At 46.1% G+C, this 17507-nt stretch overlaps 1 protein-coding gene across 1 annotated transcript in view; it reads left to right on the forward strand.

Annotated features, from left to right (window-relative positions):
• The window catches only part of PDE2A (phosphodiesterase 2A), a 222336-nt gene that overhangs the window by 118853 nt on the left and 85976 nt on the right, over positions 1-17507 (forward strand). Inside the window, exons 7-10 of the mRNA XM_032955406.2 lie at positions 538-597; positions 2453-2618; positions 10397-10449; positions 17407-17481. Coding sequence (XP_032811297.2) covers positions 538-597; positions 2453-2618; positions 10397-10449; positions 17407-17481 — 354 coding nt within the window. The remainder of the gene's footprint in view (positions 1-537; positions 598-2452; positions 2619-10396; positions 10450-17406; positions 17482-17507) is intronic.

A 17507-nucleotide genomic window follows, 5' to 3' on the forward strand; every position in this document is an offset into this window, starting at 1 on the left:
GGTGGTGGAGGTGCGGTGAGTAGCTCCCATTGCTATTCGACTCACGCGACCTAATCCAACAGACGAATCGTGAATCACAGTCAGTGTGTCTGTGTGTGTTTTAGCCAAAGAGCGGTAGCGTAGTGGTTGGCGCCTTGCGCTACAAACCCCACAACCCAGGTTCGTTTCCCGCTCACGGCCCAACACCATCGACGATTGTTTGAACCAGTCCTGGGCCTCCCCTAGGCCGACTCAACCTGAAATTAGTCCCTGGCGTGGCGTGTAAACATCGCCACGAGGGAGACAAAGGCGGCCGGGTATGGTGTTTGCCAGCTAACAACACTTGCCCCAACAGTCTGTTAAGGCTATACGGGGGGGGAGGAAGCGGGGATGTTTGTAATTGCCAGTATACATATGCGTGGCGTGAATGCAGTTAATTAATAAACGCAATGACATTCAACCAAATCCCACAAAGGTGAAGCCAGCCCTGCGTGCAACAGTGCGCGTCCGGGACGTGCGACTGGATCGGAACGTTCACGCCGCGCTGTCCTTCCGCAGGCGCTCTGCGAGCAGCTGTCGCCCATGGAAGACGCGTCGCTTTCGTTCCTGGAGAAGCACGTAAGCAACTTTCACCTCCTCGTTCAGACGCGAACGGAGGACGCCGTAATCTCTCCTCGGTCGAGGCGTTCAGCTCGCCCTGCGCTCGGCGCACTCGTGGTGCCGTTTTTGTCGTCCGTCGCTGGCCGTGCGTCGCCCGTGACGGATGGGTGACACGCGCGCAGTTGCGTGCAAATGACGATTCCGCGTGAACTGCGCGGTCGCGAGTGCCCGCGCGGGAAAACGACGAAAATTTTGGCGGTCGAAAAAGAAAAAAAGGGAGAACGTACGCGAATTGGTCGATGAAAAGCCTACGGTCCTGCACGCCGGTTGCGAAGGAGTCTGTCCGTTGCGGGAGGTGACTGCTAATGTTTACGTCCGGTTAGATTTGCCGCTTTGCAATGTTATTTCGGCCTTTCCGTCAATGACAAAGTGACGACACCTTCAATGGGCAGAGTGGTGTCCAAGGGGAGTGAATTGTTGTTGTTGTTGTTGTCGTGGGTTTTTTTTATAGCGAGAGAGAGAAATGAGCAAGAGCAACTTCAGAAGAATCCCACGTTGCGTTTTTAAACAGTCCATTATCACAATTTATCTGTAGGACCCTCGGGGGGGGGGGCGGGGCGGGGGGGGGTCGGCACAAAGGTCAACATATTTCAACGGTTGCTGCTCGTGTCTTGAAAGATTCGCGCTCTCCGCTGTTGCACCTAATGACGAACGCACTTTTGTCCACGATCCATCCTAATGAGATCCTCGCATCTGTGCCGTGGACCCCTTGCCTTTGTATTATTTTCCCACTTTATGGTTTTTGCTGAACCAATGTGGCTTAAGAAGAGAGCCGTGGGGGGCGTATGGGGGGGTGGTGTATTTCGCGATCCCCCTCCGTGTAGGCGTCGAACGCCGCTAATGAATGGAAGGAGGTGTTTTGCTTCGTTATGCTCACGCACGCAGTGCTTTGAAAATGTGATTAATGGAACGCGCCAGCGTCATGTTTGTATTACCCCCCCCTTCCACTTCGTCTGCTTGCGTGCTAATGAGCTGTTGATGATGTACTTATCGCAGGCACTGTTCAATCCTATAATTTGCTTCTATTACCGTATTCTCCAGGTTATAAGACAACTGCAGAAAGTAACGAAAAAAAACGCACTCAAATACTTGCGTCCGATGCCTGATGTTATTTTATTTTTTGCTGAGAGCCTGCATCTCACTGCGCTTAAACAAAGTTAGAAAACCCCTTCTGCAACTTTTTGCTCTCAAAAGACAGGGGTAGGTGGGGATGGGGAAATTGCATCGTAGAATCTGAATATTTACGTAATTTGTATTATTATTATAATTCAGCATTGCGAAACTAATCATTGCAGATTATACGTGCGGTGATGACAGCGGGTTGCGTTTGCTCACCAAATTTAAAGAGTGACATACATCATGCACAGATACAGTGCATTTTGTCAATCGACCGCTTGATGAGGGTCGCGGGGGTTATTTGCCCATCTTTCACCATGCTGGCTGTTTGGTGAAGGAAGGGAGCATAGTACAACAGTGAATGTTGCTGTGCTACCCTCTGCTGCCCACAATGTAGGCCCACCCGACAGCAAGCCTGAGTTTTTGCGGATGGTGTCCGCCCATCCAAGGACTATCCCTGCGTAGTTTCCAAGACGTGATGAGATTCGGAAAAGTCCAGGTGATCATCCTGGAGGTTAAATATCTGTATATATCTGCTAACAATTAACCTCTTTTGTGCGTCGTTAACAAAAAATACCACGTCTGATCTTATAGTATAAGATAAGTGAGGTGGTCGTACAACTTGAATAAAGAAATGTTGTGAATGTTGTCTTCATTATGAATTTTAAAGAATATTTTTTTTGCATTTCCCCATCAGGTTGCCGTTTGCTACAATCGGATGGCCGCGGTTCCTCGCCCCTCAGCGCATTCCCACAAGGGCCTCCCTTGTACCCAGAATTCTCTGCCAAAAGCCAGACTGACCAATCGGTGCCAGGCAGGGGACGACAATGACTCGGCAGACCACAAGATCTTGCAGCTCTGCGGTGAGTTGACTCAACTGACTTATTAGTCTTTCGGGATACTGCGTTTGGCAGTGAAGCACACGCAGAATTCAACACGTTGATCAATAATATCGCCCCCTTCAAAGAGGGAAAACGTAATATGGAATGTTTATGACATGTTGGGCAATCGCTCTTCTTCGTGTCAGAGAGAGAGAGAGATACTCTGCTATGAAAAATGTTTTGTAAACAAACTCATTACACGTTTTTTTGTATCGCAAAATGCGTAACAACGTATCTAAACAGACCTCCGATCTTCGTCGTCACACGCAAAATAAAGCAGCTGGCATTCATCAGCCTATTGGCTTCCCAGACAAATATCAATCCAGCAACTTTTGTTAAAGGCAGCAAACTCTCATTGACCACTTTTGACCATCTGGATGTCATCGGCAGAGTTCAGGCTTGTTGAACAAATGCTGCAGGTCTGTCGTGCGCTATATGCTAGAGAACTCCGTCTAAATGATTGGGACCTGTTCAACGTAACAACAACAACAAAAACAAGCTATGTCGTACACAACCGCTCTTGCGCGTTGTTGCACAGTGTTATGGGTGATAGAAGAAATATATATACAAGCAGACCTCCGTTCAGTGTCTGAATATGAATACGTTCTGTTTTAGTCATCGGCCTATTGTCAGACTGATCGTCAGTCGTAGCGCTAAAGCAGACAGACGCAGAGTAACTCGTGCAGCTATGACAGCAGGAGTATTTGTCTGCTATATTTTTCCACGTGGTTAAGCCACTTCGTCGAGTGACCAAGTCGCTTCTGAAAAACAGCTGTACAGCTCAGTGGGCCTTACCTGGTAAAATAATCAAAACGTTGTTGAAATAGTTGAATGTCATTTAGGCCTGGGGGCGGGTGGGGGGGGCTGTGCTTATTACAACCAAAGTGCTGTCATATAGCTCTTAAGATATGCCCACACGTGTCTGTGTTTCCACTAGAGATACACAGGGAACCACTGGAATGCCCTTCAGCATTTTGGATCTCGTCAGTGATGAACAGCTGTGCTGGGACTAAACAACAGCCAAAAACAATAAAAACGTATAAACCCTAAATTTTGATTTAAAGCTTTCGTGACTGCAGTAATTCATATTCTTAGTTCTTTCGGTAAAGTCACGTTGAAGGGAAACAATAAAATAATAAAAAATATATAAAACAATAAAAAAAATTCTCACGACGTTTCGACCATGACACAAACGGTCAAGGGAAACAATAAAATAATAAAATATATATAAAACAATAAAAAAAAATTCTCACGACGTTTCGACCATAACACAAACGGTCGTCATCATTTGACCGTTTGTGTTATGGTCGAAACGTCGTGAGAATTTTTTTATTGTTTTATATATATTTTATTATTTTATTGTTTCCCTTCAACGTGACTTTACCGACAGAACTAAGAATACGTATAAACCCTGTCACACGTTTCCCAACCGAAAAGACAAACAATTGCAATGTTTTTATTTAAAGCTTTCGTGACTGCAGTAATTCATATTCTTAGTTTTTTCGGTAAAGTCACGTTGAAGAGAAACAACAAAATAACAAAATATATATAAAACAATAAAAATTGTTTTATATATATTTTGTTATTTAATAACAAAATATATATAAAACAATAAAAATTGTTTTATATATATTTTGTTATTTTGTTGTTTCTCTTCAACGTGACTTTACCGAAAAAACTAAGAATATGAATTGCAATGTTATCCAGTCGCTTGACGCAGTGAAAAGGGCCAGGGCTTAATATTTTGTGAGTAGCTGGTAGGTGCTGCATAAATATCAGCACTGGGGAGACAAAGGTGGCCGGGTGTGGTGCTGGCCGCACTACCCCTTCGTGTGCCGCTCCGGCCTTCATTGGTGATCGCTTTACCAGACAAAGATCCCCCCACATATAGCCTCGAACAGACTTTTTTGGGGAAAGCGTTGTTCGCGAGCGCCTATGAAGGCTGGCAAGGCACACGAGGGTGTGTTGGTGTACAACATCGCGCCTGGCCGCCTTTGTCTCCCCCAGTGCCAGTATTTTGCACACACACCACACCAGGTACTTTGGGGAGGCCCAGGACCGTTTGGGATAATTCTCACCGGTGTTGGCCGCGAGCGGGAATCGAACTCGGGTCCGCCGGGGTTCGCAGCGCTAACCGCTGCACCACCGCTCCGCTCCCCACACCGAGCTAAGACAAAGGCGCGGACACGCGGGCAAAATGAGCGCATCGCAAGTGAGGTGTCGGTGGAGGTGTGTCTCGGACACGGTTCACGTCGTTCTGAACCGACTCCACGGGCAGGGGGTGGGGGCGGCGGCGGCGGTTGGCACGGGGGCCACCGTCTCGGTCGTGAAGCCCTCTGAACGACGGACAGTGACGGGGGGAGGGGGTGGCGGGGCGAAAGGTGGCAGAGGGGTGGAGAACAGAGAGGGTCAACAGATGCAGGCAGGGGAGGGGGTGACAGCACCTTTAGCAAACCCCCTTCACCCCCCCTCCCCCCTAGGTGGGATATTAATTACCCGGGAGCTGTAGAAGCTTTGCAGATGCCGACAACCGCAAATGTCAGTTCGGGCGCTCGGGGGAGAGGTGTCTGTGTGTGTGTAGATCAGGTGATAAGGATCTGCTAGCGGGGAAGCACCCTATCGTGTGTGCCATCTAAATAACAAAGCTTCTGTCCGTGGACGTGAAGGCTTTGCCCAGGGCTCATTACGCATTCCGTGTAGTGGCCATGGTCGCTCATATAATTTTTTTTGTGTGGCGTTGTTTGTTTTGGTTTATGCATGCACGCACCACCCTCCCACAAACAAACACTCGCGCGGGCACACAAATGACAAAGATCCCTCGCGTAGCCTTGACAGATTATTGGGGCAAGTGCTGTTCGGGAGCACCTATGAAGGTCGGATCGGGACACGAGAGGGTGGGTGGCCAGCACCACGCCTGACCGCCTTTGTCTCCCTAGTGGCGATGTTTACTACAAACCGCACAAGCTACTCATTTGAGGCTGAGTCTACCTATGGGAGGCCCAGGACCGGTTGAGATAATCGTTACTGGTGTTTGCCGTGAGCGGGAATCTAACCCGGATAAAAGGGTTCGTAGCGCAGCGCTAATCGCTGCACTACCGCTCCCCACAACAACAACAACCGCCATTCGCCACTAAGTGGCGATGACATCACCACGACGCTTGTGCCAGGCTATGTGCACCTTGAGGCCACGTGAAGTGTCGAACACCCGCTGGCAGGAGGTCACGGAACAGACCCAGGTGCCACGGGTCGACTGACTGAGATGACTGCTCCCCACATACACAGACACACAACACACACACACACATCCACACTGCCCGTTGCCTCCAAAGATTTAAAATGTCACCGCATCTGAAATTGTGATATTATTTATTCATGTATTGATTTCTTATTTATTTTCTTGCGTTTTATTAATTTATTATGTAAGGCTCTAAAGCGTTGCATTTTAACGTAACTTTGCATCGGCAAAACGAGAGAAGGGGCCCAACTTTTGGAGTGCGTTGCCACTGTTGATTTTATGTTGGTTAACTGAGTCTGTTAAATTACTTTTCTTTAAATAAAATTGGCTTTTAATGTATTTTCTTAAGCAGTTTCAAAGTCTCAAAAGCAATTGTCGATCGGCCATCTGAATTTTTTTATTGCATTATATTTTTCCTTTCCTTACTGTTTGTTAAAATATATATTATTTGGTTGGCGAGGCGATGTTTTAAACATATTGCCCATAAAAAATATATATTCTAAGATTTATACGTATGTAAAAAATAAAACGTTATTTTACATTCCTATGATCCAGGTAACACTTTAACAAATGTCACACAGGAAAATTAGATAGTCGGTGAGGATAACTCATTAAAAACCAGCAAACAACACCTGGCAAGATATATAAAATAAAATAAATAATGAGAATACATCACATATCTCTCAACAGTTCCATTAGGTTTCAGTGGCATAATATCTGATAAGTATTTTTTTCCTCATTCTTTTATTTTCCTCTCGGTGCAGTGGTAATTACGGCATGTGTCGGATGGAGAGATGCGCTGAGGGGCATTACGGAGTCCAACATCGAGTCGCCTTTGATGGGGCTAATCTAAAGGGGCCACAAGCATTTTCAGGCTTTTCCGTGGCACATTAGCGGAGCCTGGAGGATGCTGACATTAAAATGGCTTTTCTTGTCACCTTTTGTGAGACTGTTCCGCGCTCTAAGTGTCGAAGATAATACAAGCTCGTCAGCCCAGAAGCCACTTATGCATATGAATGGGAACGTTCGATACGGCACTCTGCGAATGGAGACTACATTTCAGTGGTATAAATAATAATGATGCAAAATTCGAAGTGGCTAAGGAGCACTTTTACTTTAGTAGTTTAATGCCAACGATGAAATATTAAACCACAAGAATTACGGGGGGAATGGTAAACACATGAAAATTGAGATGCATTTTTTGTTTGCATGGAATGCTAAGTGCAGTTGCAAGATTACTTTTTTGTTCGATTTTTTTTTGGGGGGGAGGGCGGGGGGTGGGAATTAGTGGAGTTGTTTGCACACTGCGCTATGTACCTGGTAACCTGAGTTCGATTCCTGGCCACTGCTAACATCGGTAGCACGTTATATATGAAACAGTCATAGGTGTACCCTCTTTCACCAACCTACACTGACCATTGCGGTGAAGTATGGTCAAGTGACCTCCTTGACCAACAAAGCATGGGGGGAGAGAGGGGGGTCCTTCGTCCAGAAGTGGATTGGTAATGACTGAAAAACACTTGCGATATATTTGTACATAACAAGGGGTAAATATGTTTCGGCATTGAAGGTATGCGCCGTTATTCTGCTTAATAACAGCGATCTTTTACACCAATTTAAGTAAAATAATTAGCTGATAAACATCAAACTTCAAAATAGGTCTCACACTATATTGACGCGACTTGCTTTAGTGTCATTTATGCGATATGTAGATCATCACATCTCATGTAAGCCTGCAATTAATTTTAGCCGAATCTGTCTTTGTCGGCGAAAAATATTTATTCACACGGCACATTACATCCAGTATACCTTGCGCTATGGCTGTGGCTACTAGTTGCACGCTGACTTCAGTCTACCAGCGATGCAGAAGTTATTGAGAAATTGAGTCGTGCATACAAATATTGGGGGGGGGGGGGGGTTGACGCACGGTACTTCCCCCCACCCCACCCCCAAAGAGAAATGTAACGTTTCGTATGAATAATCCTGCAGTTGTGTGACTTTCAAGGGATCAGTTTATCGATAAAATCCAAGGCGTCCAGTTTATCAACAGGCATCACCGACGCCTTCACGTTTTATGGCTCTCATGTCTGTCTGCTAACCTTTAGAAGCGAGCACATGGGTAGCCCCTGAATGTATTATTATTGGCACTGTTCAGTCTGTCTCTCATCACTTTACCAATTACATGGATATTGGTTGATGCTGTAGATGACATTAAGGGATAAAGGATTAGTCCGTAGTCGTTGCACCTGCTGCCTCTTCTGTCTGGCCAATTTTATTATAACGCTGAGGATGAGACAAATTGCTCTCACCTGCTTCGAAGTGTAAAGATTCATGACTGCTGGTGGAGACCTGTGATGAATTTAAAAACAACGCAACGCATTCGTCAATAGCACTGTGGCCTTAAAAGGGGAAAGTATAGAATAGGCAACATTTTGACCCAGTGGTCCTTCTTCTCAGTACATTTAGAGGCCAGAACGGTCACCAGACTTCATCAGAGGTCATCTCTCTGCACTTTTGAATGTATAGAAAAAAAGTCTTTTACCATGTGAAACTAAAACGAACGAACCGTTTTTGCCTATTTTTCGTTTTTCTGCCCAGGAAAGTGGTGGCATTACTGCATAGAGATGTGTTTTGCGCTTGTGCTGTATCGCTCTCCTCAATGTTATTTTGTTGTTTGGGATCGTACTGCGTGTTGCTTGCAGTGAAGTGCGACGTTTCGCTCCACGTGCCGGAAACTTGAATTAATTTCCTTAAGTAGCTCCCAGCACTGTAAGCGAAACGTCGGACATCATGCCAAACGACAGGTGCGGTACTACCCGAAAGCACTTCAGAGAGCGAAAAACACTGCTTCTGGATACAAGCCCCAGTGACCTCCCCTCACGGTACAGATTTCCGTGATTCACTGTGTAAGAAAACAATGTTGTTCCTGGGTAGTAAGTGTTATTTTCTAATTGCTTATGCCTCAAAAGTACAGAATGTGGCTATTGTTCCCCACAAACTTTGCTTTTGTGACCAGGACAGTGATGAAGGCCGCTTGTGTTGATGAAGGCTGCTTGTGTTGTGGCCGAAACGTCGTGAGAATTTTATTGTGTTATTTTATTTTATCAATTTATTATTTTATGCTCATTCCACGTGACTTTACCGAAAGAACCAAAGAACAGGACAGTGATATTTTTTTTATTTACCTATTTTCAATGAGAAAACGTGGTGTGCATTTGTGTCATTCCTTCACGTGAAGTCCCGGTCACAAAAGCAACGTTTGTGGGGAATAATATCCATTTCCTGTACTTTGGAGGCATAAGCAATTAGAAAATAACACTTACTACCCAGGAACAAAAATCGTGTTACATAGTTACCAACCATCAGGTGCGTGCAGTGTGCAGGGGGGCTCCGTGTGCATTTGTAAATTGACAATCAGCAAGAGGCGGGACCGTGGAGGCATCGCGAGGGCTGAACTTTAGAAATGTTGGCCTAGAAAGTCCCAAGGCTTTGTGGCAGCGGTCTTCATTGCAAAGCCCGCGAGCCACTGGTGGCCTTTACTGCGGCCCCTGACGCACCCCATCGTGCCGCTGTCAAACCCAGCGGTTTCAAATGTGTCGCCGCCCTCACGCCGGTGATCTTTTCGGCGACAGTGGCCCCCCTCTGAAAATGAGTAAAGAACTCTGCTTTATGGTCGAAACATTTTTTTTCTTCTAAATTTTTCAATGTCGATATTGTCCGGTTGTTATATGATTATTCTTTTATCAGCAGAAACACACTTGTAAAATTAACAACCGCGCTTATAATTTAATGGTTTTGCATTTCTGTTCGGCACACGTAACATCGTGCGTCTTCATCGTTGACATCTGCACATCCTTATCGGGCTATTACGACGAAGTTATACGATTACAATTCCCATTAATGTTGCATTTAAATGCAACTGCACTGTACAAAACAGTGCGGCACGTACAAAACAATGCGGCACGTTCATCATGGGGACAGAGAGGCATATATTTAAAATATAAGTTTACGATAAAAGACAAATATTTCAGTCCGTTTTCACTCCACTGCTGGACCAATGGCTCCTCACGTAGTGTCAATAATGGGATGCTTGTATGAACCAAATTTTGCCTCGCTGGTCAATGCTGGTTGGTGGACGCAATGGACATACACTTGGGAGCATAGCGGAGTTACAACAACAGTCCTCTCGGCCCTCAACGCGGCACAGCCCAACAGCGGCCTATAACACCCGTTGTATGCACAGTGAGCAACCGACCAAAGCCCTGTCGCGGCTCAAATCCACGCTGAGCTTCGCGAACAGCAAAGCAACAACCACGGTGAAAGTGCAACGTTGGGCCAACGTTGGCTCGTGGTCGGAGCCGTCGGACCAAAGTTGGCCCAACGTTCCGTGTTTACCGAGACGGCGTGATGAATTCCTGAAGCTGGAACGAAGCGTCTTTCTGTTCCTTGTGTGATTTGGAAGTTCAAAGTGGTGGTGTCGATGCTTTCTACTTTGGTTGCATCTCGTCCTGTTCTCTCTTCACAGGGGAACTTTATGACCTCGACGCGGCCTCCCTTCAGCTGAAGGTCATTCAGTTTGTAAGTACGCGTGCGATGAGAAGTAAAACCCAAAACACATGGACCTTGGCACAGATAGCACACCCATACCCAGCCGGGGTGTCAATTCAATGCTTACATTTCGCGTTTTAAAGGGTGTTCTTTTTTTTGTGTTAAATCTGTCTCGAAATCATCGTGATTATTTCTTATTCTAAAAAAATCCAAAACACTTTGTCAGTAAAATGACGGGAACGCCTCGTTGCAGCGGGAACACACGTGGAGGAGGCTGGCAACGATCAGACTGAACAACACTTTGAGGGTGTGCCGCTCGCAAGCAGCTGGAAGGCGCGATCCGCTGTCGTGGCTTTCCTCCCACGCCGTGTGGCCACCACGTTGTGTGCGCCACGCTCTTGGTGGGGGCGAGACGTAATCTCCCTCGCATGCTGTAAAAGGAGGTCGTGGTTTCGATCCCGAACCTCTGTATATTTGGAGTTTGCATGCTCTCCACGTGGTCAGAGTGCATTTTTTTTTAATCCGGGTCCTCCGGTTTTTCCCTCCACAATTAGAATAAAACGTGCGCTTAGAGCATTTGGCTGCTATCAATTTCCGCACGAAAAGCCACTTTCGTTGAGCCATCATTTGTGGGCAGCTCGCTTCTGAAAACTAGCTCTGTAGCTCAGTGGCCCTTACCCAGTAAAATAAAAAAATGTGTTTAATCGTAGTTTAGCTTAGCTTTGCCTAAGCCACAGAGCTCAAATAAGCTGAATGTGTGGTCATGTTGATTGGGTCAGAATGTGGCCGTGTCAACAGGCATGTTTTTTTCTTTTCTCTGCTTACCACTCTGGAGGGGGGGGGGGGGGGGGGCTTGCGAGGGGAACAAGAAAAAAATGCTGAATATTTTGCGCAATAAATCCGCCTGCAAACATTACGCGTGTAATTTGAGCAAACAGAATGTGTTGGGTGTCTAATGAGAACCAAATGAAAAGAGGGTAGTGGTGGAATAACGGAGGGTGATGTTTAATGTGCCTATTTCTTTTGGGATACGGAGTAGATGTGCCTTTGAGGCTTAAACAGAGGCCCTAATATAAACATCAGAAATGCAATTATCCGCTGCCGAGTAGGACCATATTACCCAGTTATAAATTCATGATAATAATATGATGTTGCATTAAAATAGGTGGATCGAGCAAACACCTGTGTTTTATATATAATTCTGGTAAAAAACGAAATTCTTAATTCAGTATTAGAATTCCACCAAAATAATGTAATATTTGTGCATAGATTATCGTCACTTTGCTAATTAATTATATTTGTATTGGCCGATGAAATAGATAAACAAGTAACTGCAGTATTTCAAGAGACAAAGACACAGTCACACATTGCGATCCGGACTCCCAACAGTTTCCAGCAGTGTCTTTGAACTCAGTTCATTTCTGTAACCAGGAACGACGAAAAACATTCCACGAGCCACTCTTCCAATTAGGCAGTAATTTCTCTTCCTCTGCAATAATGGCACTAATTTAATAAAACCAGAACAGTGTGCACATTTCGCTGAACGTGAATATGCCCAACCATAGCTTTTATAATCTTTTCCTTCTTCCGAGCCACAAATTACATTACTCCGCAGGCTTGGCTGCTCGGATTTATCTCTCCGTGTGAGTCTATTACTGTGCCTCTTCGTAAGTCGCATCCACTGTGAAAACTTACAAGACTCATAGACGCAAATATACTGCCATGATCCATAGCCTTGCATAGACATTCATAGCCTGCTATAGAGACTCATAGACGCACATGCATCGAAATAATTCACAATCTTACATTGAGACTCATAGACACACATACACTGACATGATCAATAGCCTTACATAGATATTCATAGCCTTGCATAGAGATTCATAGATGCACATACACTGACATGATCCATAGCCTTACACGGAGATTCATAGAATTACATAGAGACCCAGAGATTTCCATTTTCTTCTCAGCAAAAATGTCCCATTATCTGGGTTTGGCTGTGCCAAGTACTCCCTGTCTCTCTAGTCGTGTCCACTATCATCGTGTCTCGTTCCACCCCATCCTTGCATTACCCTCGGTCTCAATCTATACCTCCTGCCCTGCGCTGGTATCTCATTGTATTACAGAGCTACGTCTCAAAATACCGACACGGTAAGCTTTTTTTTTATATATATAGTTTCTTAAAATCCAAGTGAAAATCCGGTCCCCTTCGTATGGACTGTTGAATCCGTAGTTTATTCCCCGGGCAGGATAGCAGTCGACTCATCGTTGCACGGAGGTCTGCGGACAAGCTTGCGTCGTTATCGCAAAATCGATCGTTGCGGAGCGAAGCAACGCCGGGCTCTCCTTTAGTAAAACTCCCATCACGTCGTCGTCGGTGGTGGAGCCCTCCTGTAAATGCCGCAGCCTAAACAAACGCCACTGAAGCGTGCGGCGGATGAACGAACACGCAAGGGCAGAGGCGGGGGTGGGTGCAGGGTCGGGTGAGTAAGGGGGGGGGGGGTGTGTGGAGGGTTACTGCGAAATCTTTTGAGATTTACGGGGTTTCTTCACGGACGGCGGTGTGTGTGTGCGTGCGTGCGCGCGCTGGCTCTCCGTGCTGGAATAGCGGCCAGGGTGGGAGTGGTGGACGCCGGTTGTGTGTGTGTGTCTGTGTGTCATACTGTGTGGGGAGCGGTAGTGTAGCGGTTAGCGCGCTGCGCTATGAACCCGGCGATCCGGGTTCGATTCCCGCTTACGGCCAACACCCAGTGACGATTATCTGAACCGGTCCCGGGCCTCCCCTAGGTCGACTAAGCCTCAAATGAGTACCTGGAGCGGTGTGTAAACATCACCACTAGGGAGACAAAGGCGGTCGGACGTGGTGCTGGCCACCCACCCCCTCGTGTACCGTTCCGGCCTTCGGAGGTGCTCGCTAACAGCACTTGCCCCTACAGTCTGTTAAGGCTATATGGGGGATCTTTGTCTTTGTCATACTCCTATGACCACCGTGGACCGTGATCCCCGTGTCCCCCACAGAGTCACGCTTGGGAGCGCCCCCGTGACTCGAGCGCAATCATTGGGCCACGGTTTTCTTGAAACGTGGTGGCGGATTCGCGAGCAAAATCGATGGTTGGAGGCGCTCCGGCATGGGCACGAGATTTGCGCTGAGCTACAAGCTCAGAGGGGCGATTGTCAAAAACTTAAGGGCCTTTATCCCCCACCTGCTCTTCAGCTTCCGCTCTCGTGTTGGATATTTCTTTTATAGATTTGTGACCGAATTGTTTAATGTCCCCACTTTCGTCGCCGTCGTTACTGTGGATTCTGTTTTTTTTAATGAATCACCAAAAAAAGATAAAAGTCATTTTAACGAAGTGGGGTTAATGGCAGTAACATTCAACTGAAAATAAACTGAACATTTGTCTTGATTTGAAGCTTTCGTGACTGCAGGAATCCATACTCTTTGGTTCTTTCGGTAAAGTCACGTAGGTAGAAAATAAAAGAAATCACGACGTTTCGGGCACAACACAAGCGTCCATCATCAGGTGGTCTGCTGCTGAGACTTTACCGATAGAACCAAAGAGTATGAACATTTGTCATTTAACTTTTTTTTACTTGCTACTCTCCTAAAACTCCTGTTTTTACCCCACTATAGTCATTCCCACTGTAAATGCTGCTGCAATTCGGATATCGCTGCACAGACACCACCTCTGTTTAAGTCGAGGCTCAATTCCATCCTCTTATCCCCTGGCTACGAGTGACTTTCTCTTCTCTCTGAAGTATCTTAAACTGTGCCTTCATCAAAGCATCATCATCTCCTTACCCCACTCTGACCCGCAGCTCTCCACTCCCTCCCATTCTAATTTGAACTCCTCCTCTCTTCCCAAGCCTTGTCAATGTGCATGTCTCGCCTATTCTGGAGGATTCTTGCGATATCGTCAAAATGCTACGCTTTGTAAATCTGTATTGTTGCCCTCTGTGCACGCGTGTTGTTTTGCCACTGTACTTTTGAGTCGCCAAAACCTTTCTCGCACAATCGCAGACGGCCGATGACATTTATCGGCCGATGCACGTTGCTCACCACCGAGTAGCATTGTTAGCACACAAAAACACAAGCACAAACAAAAACACAAGCGCACACAAAAACACAAGCACACACAAACACACAAAAACACAAGCGCACACAAAAACACGAGCGCACACAAAAACACAAGCGCACACAAAAACACAAGCGCACACAAAAACACAAGTGCACACAAAAACACAAGCGCACACAAAAACACAAGCACACACAAACACACAAAAACACAAGCAAACACAAAAACACAAGTGCACACAAAAACAAGCGCACACAAAAACACAAGCGCACACAAAAACACAAGCGTACACAAAAACACAAGCGCACACAAAAACACAAGCACACACAAAAACACAAGCGCACACAAAAACACAAGCACACAAAAAAACACAAGCGCACACAAAAACACAAGCGCACACAAAAACACAAGCGCACACAAACACACAAAAACACAAGCGCACACAAAAACACAAGCACACACGAAAACACAAGCGCACACAAAAACACAAGCACACACAAAAACACAAGCGTACACAAAAACACAAGCGCACACAAAAACACAAGCGCACACAAAAACACAAGCACACAAAAACACAAGTGCACACAAAAACACAAGCGCACACAAAAACACAAGCACATACAAACACACAAAAAAAGCAAACACAAAAACACAAGCGCACACAAAAACAAGCGCACACAAAAACACAAGCGCACACAAAAACACAAGCGCACACAAAAACACAAGCGCACACAAAAACACAAGCACACACAAAAACACAAGCGCACACAAAAACACAAGCGCACACAAAAACACAAGCGCACACAAAAACACAAGCACACACAAACTCACAAAAACACAAGCAAACACAAAAACACAAGCGCACACAAAAACACAAGCACACACGAAAACACAAGCGCACACAAAAACACAAGCGCACACAAAAACACAAGCATACACAAAAACACAAGCGCACACAAAAACACAAGCGCACACAAAAACACAAGCGCACACAAAAACACAAGCGCACACAAAAACACAAGCGCACACAAAAACACAAGCACACACAAAAACACAAGCGTACACACAAAACACAAGCGCACACAAAAACACAAGCGCACACAAAAACACAAGCACACACAAAAACACAAGCACACACAAAAACACAAGCACACACAAAAACACAAGCACACACAAAAACACAAGCACACACAAAAACACAAGCACACACAAAAACACAAGCACACACAAAAACACAAGCACACACAAACTCACAAAAACACAAGCAAACACAAAAACACAAGCGCACACAAAAACACAAGCACACACAAAAACACAAGCGCACACAAAAACACAAGCGCACACAAAAACACAAGCAAACACAAAAACACAAGCACACAAAAAACACAAGCGCACACAAAAACACACGCGCACACAAACACACAAAAACACAAGCGCACACAAAAACACAAGCGTACACAAAAACACAAGCACACACAAACACACAAAAACACAAGCGCACACAAAAACACAAGCACACACGAAAACACAAGCGCACACAAAAACACACAAAAACACAAGCGCACACAATAACACAAGCACACACAAGCGCACACAAAAACACAAGCACACACAAAAACACAAGCGCACACAAAAACACAAGCACACACAAAAACACAAGCGCACACAAAAACACAAGCGTACACAAAAACACAAGCACACACAAACACACAAAAACACAAGCGCACACAAAAACACAAGCACACACGAAAACACAAGCGCACACAAAAACACAAGCACACACAAAAACACACAAAAACACAAGCGCACACAAAAACACAAGCACACACAAGCGCACACAAAAACACAAGCACACACAAAAACACAAGCGCACACAAAAACACAAGCACACACAAAAACACAAGCGCACACAAAAACACAAGCGCACACAAAAACACAAGCACACACAAAAACACAAGCGCACACAAAAACACAAGCGCACACAAAAACACAAGCACACACAAAAACACAAAAACACAAGCGCACACAAAAACACAAGCGTACACGAAAACACAAGCGCACACAAAAACACAAGCGCACACAAAAACACTAGTGCATACAAAAACACAAGCACACACAAAAACACACAAAAACACAAGCGCACACAAAAACACAAGCGCACACAAAAACACAAACGCACACAAAAAAACGCAAGCACACACAAAAACACAAGCGCACACAAAAACACAAGCGCAGTGATGGAACTCAGATGTGCACAATCGATGAGAGGATAGAGCTGAGAACCAGTCGCTTGCCTACGATGAAATTGCTGCGATGTATCTCAGAAGGTTTGAGCCTCGTTAGCAATTGGACGGAAAAAATTGCCTGAGAATACTGGGTATTGTAGACGTGGGCTTTTGGGAGGGCAGGTGACAAAAGCATGACAGTCCAGCTGTGGATTCTGTCATCCCATCCGTGCAGTACTTTAAAGTGACATCATTGTGCAAGCTTATGTTTTCTCCAGCTTCTTCATTTTCCACCCGCATGAGGTCGAACATCCCGATGTAGCAGCACCCTCGTGAAACACATTTTTCCGACTCACGATTTGGCATGCACCACGGAACAAACAAAAAAATAAATGTTCCCCTCAACATCTACCCGACGCGATTTCGGATCGTACCGCGCGCCGTTCGCCACCGTTTCCGCGTGCTGGGAGCTTCTTCAGCCAACTGCGTCCGAGTTGCTGATGAAGCTCCCGGCGAACGGAGTGGAACGTCGGACGTCGTTCCGAACAGCACGCGGGGAGGTGGCGACCCGACAACGGAGGGGAGAGCTGAGCGGCAGCTCAACGGCGATGGCGCTCACGCCCGCGCACGGTGGTAACGTCCTCCCCGTGTCCGCGGTGTTGCTTCCTCCCCCCCCCCCACAGCTGCAGCAGGAGACGCAGTCCGAGTGCTGCTGCCTGCTGCTCGTCTCGGAGGATGCCAACCAGCTCTTCTGCCAGGTGCGGATGGCGCAGGAGGCACCACC

The sequence above is a fragment of the Petromyzon marinus genome, chromosome 16 (assembly GCF_048934315.1).
Source record: "Petromyzon marinus isolate PM22_M1 ecotype Great Lakes invasive population chromosome 16, UKy_Petmar_22M1.pri1.0, whole genome shotgun sequence".
Classification (NCBI taxonomy): domain Eukaryota; kingdom Metazoa; phylum Chordata; class Hyperoartia; order Petromyzontiformes; family Petromyzontidae; genus Petromyzon; species Petromyzon marinus.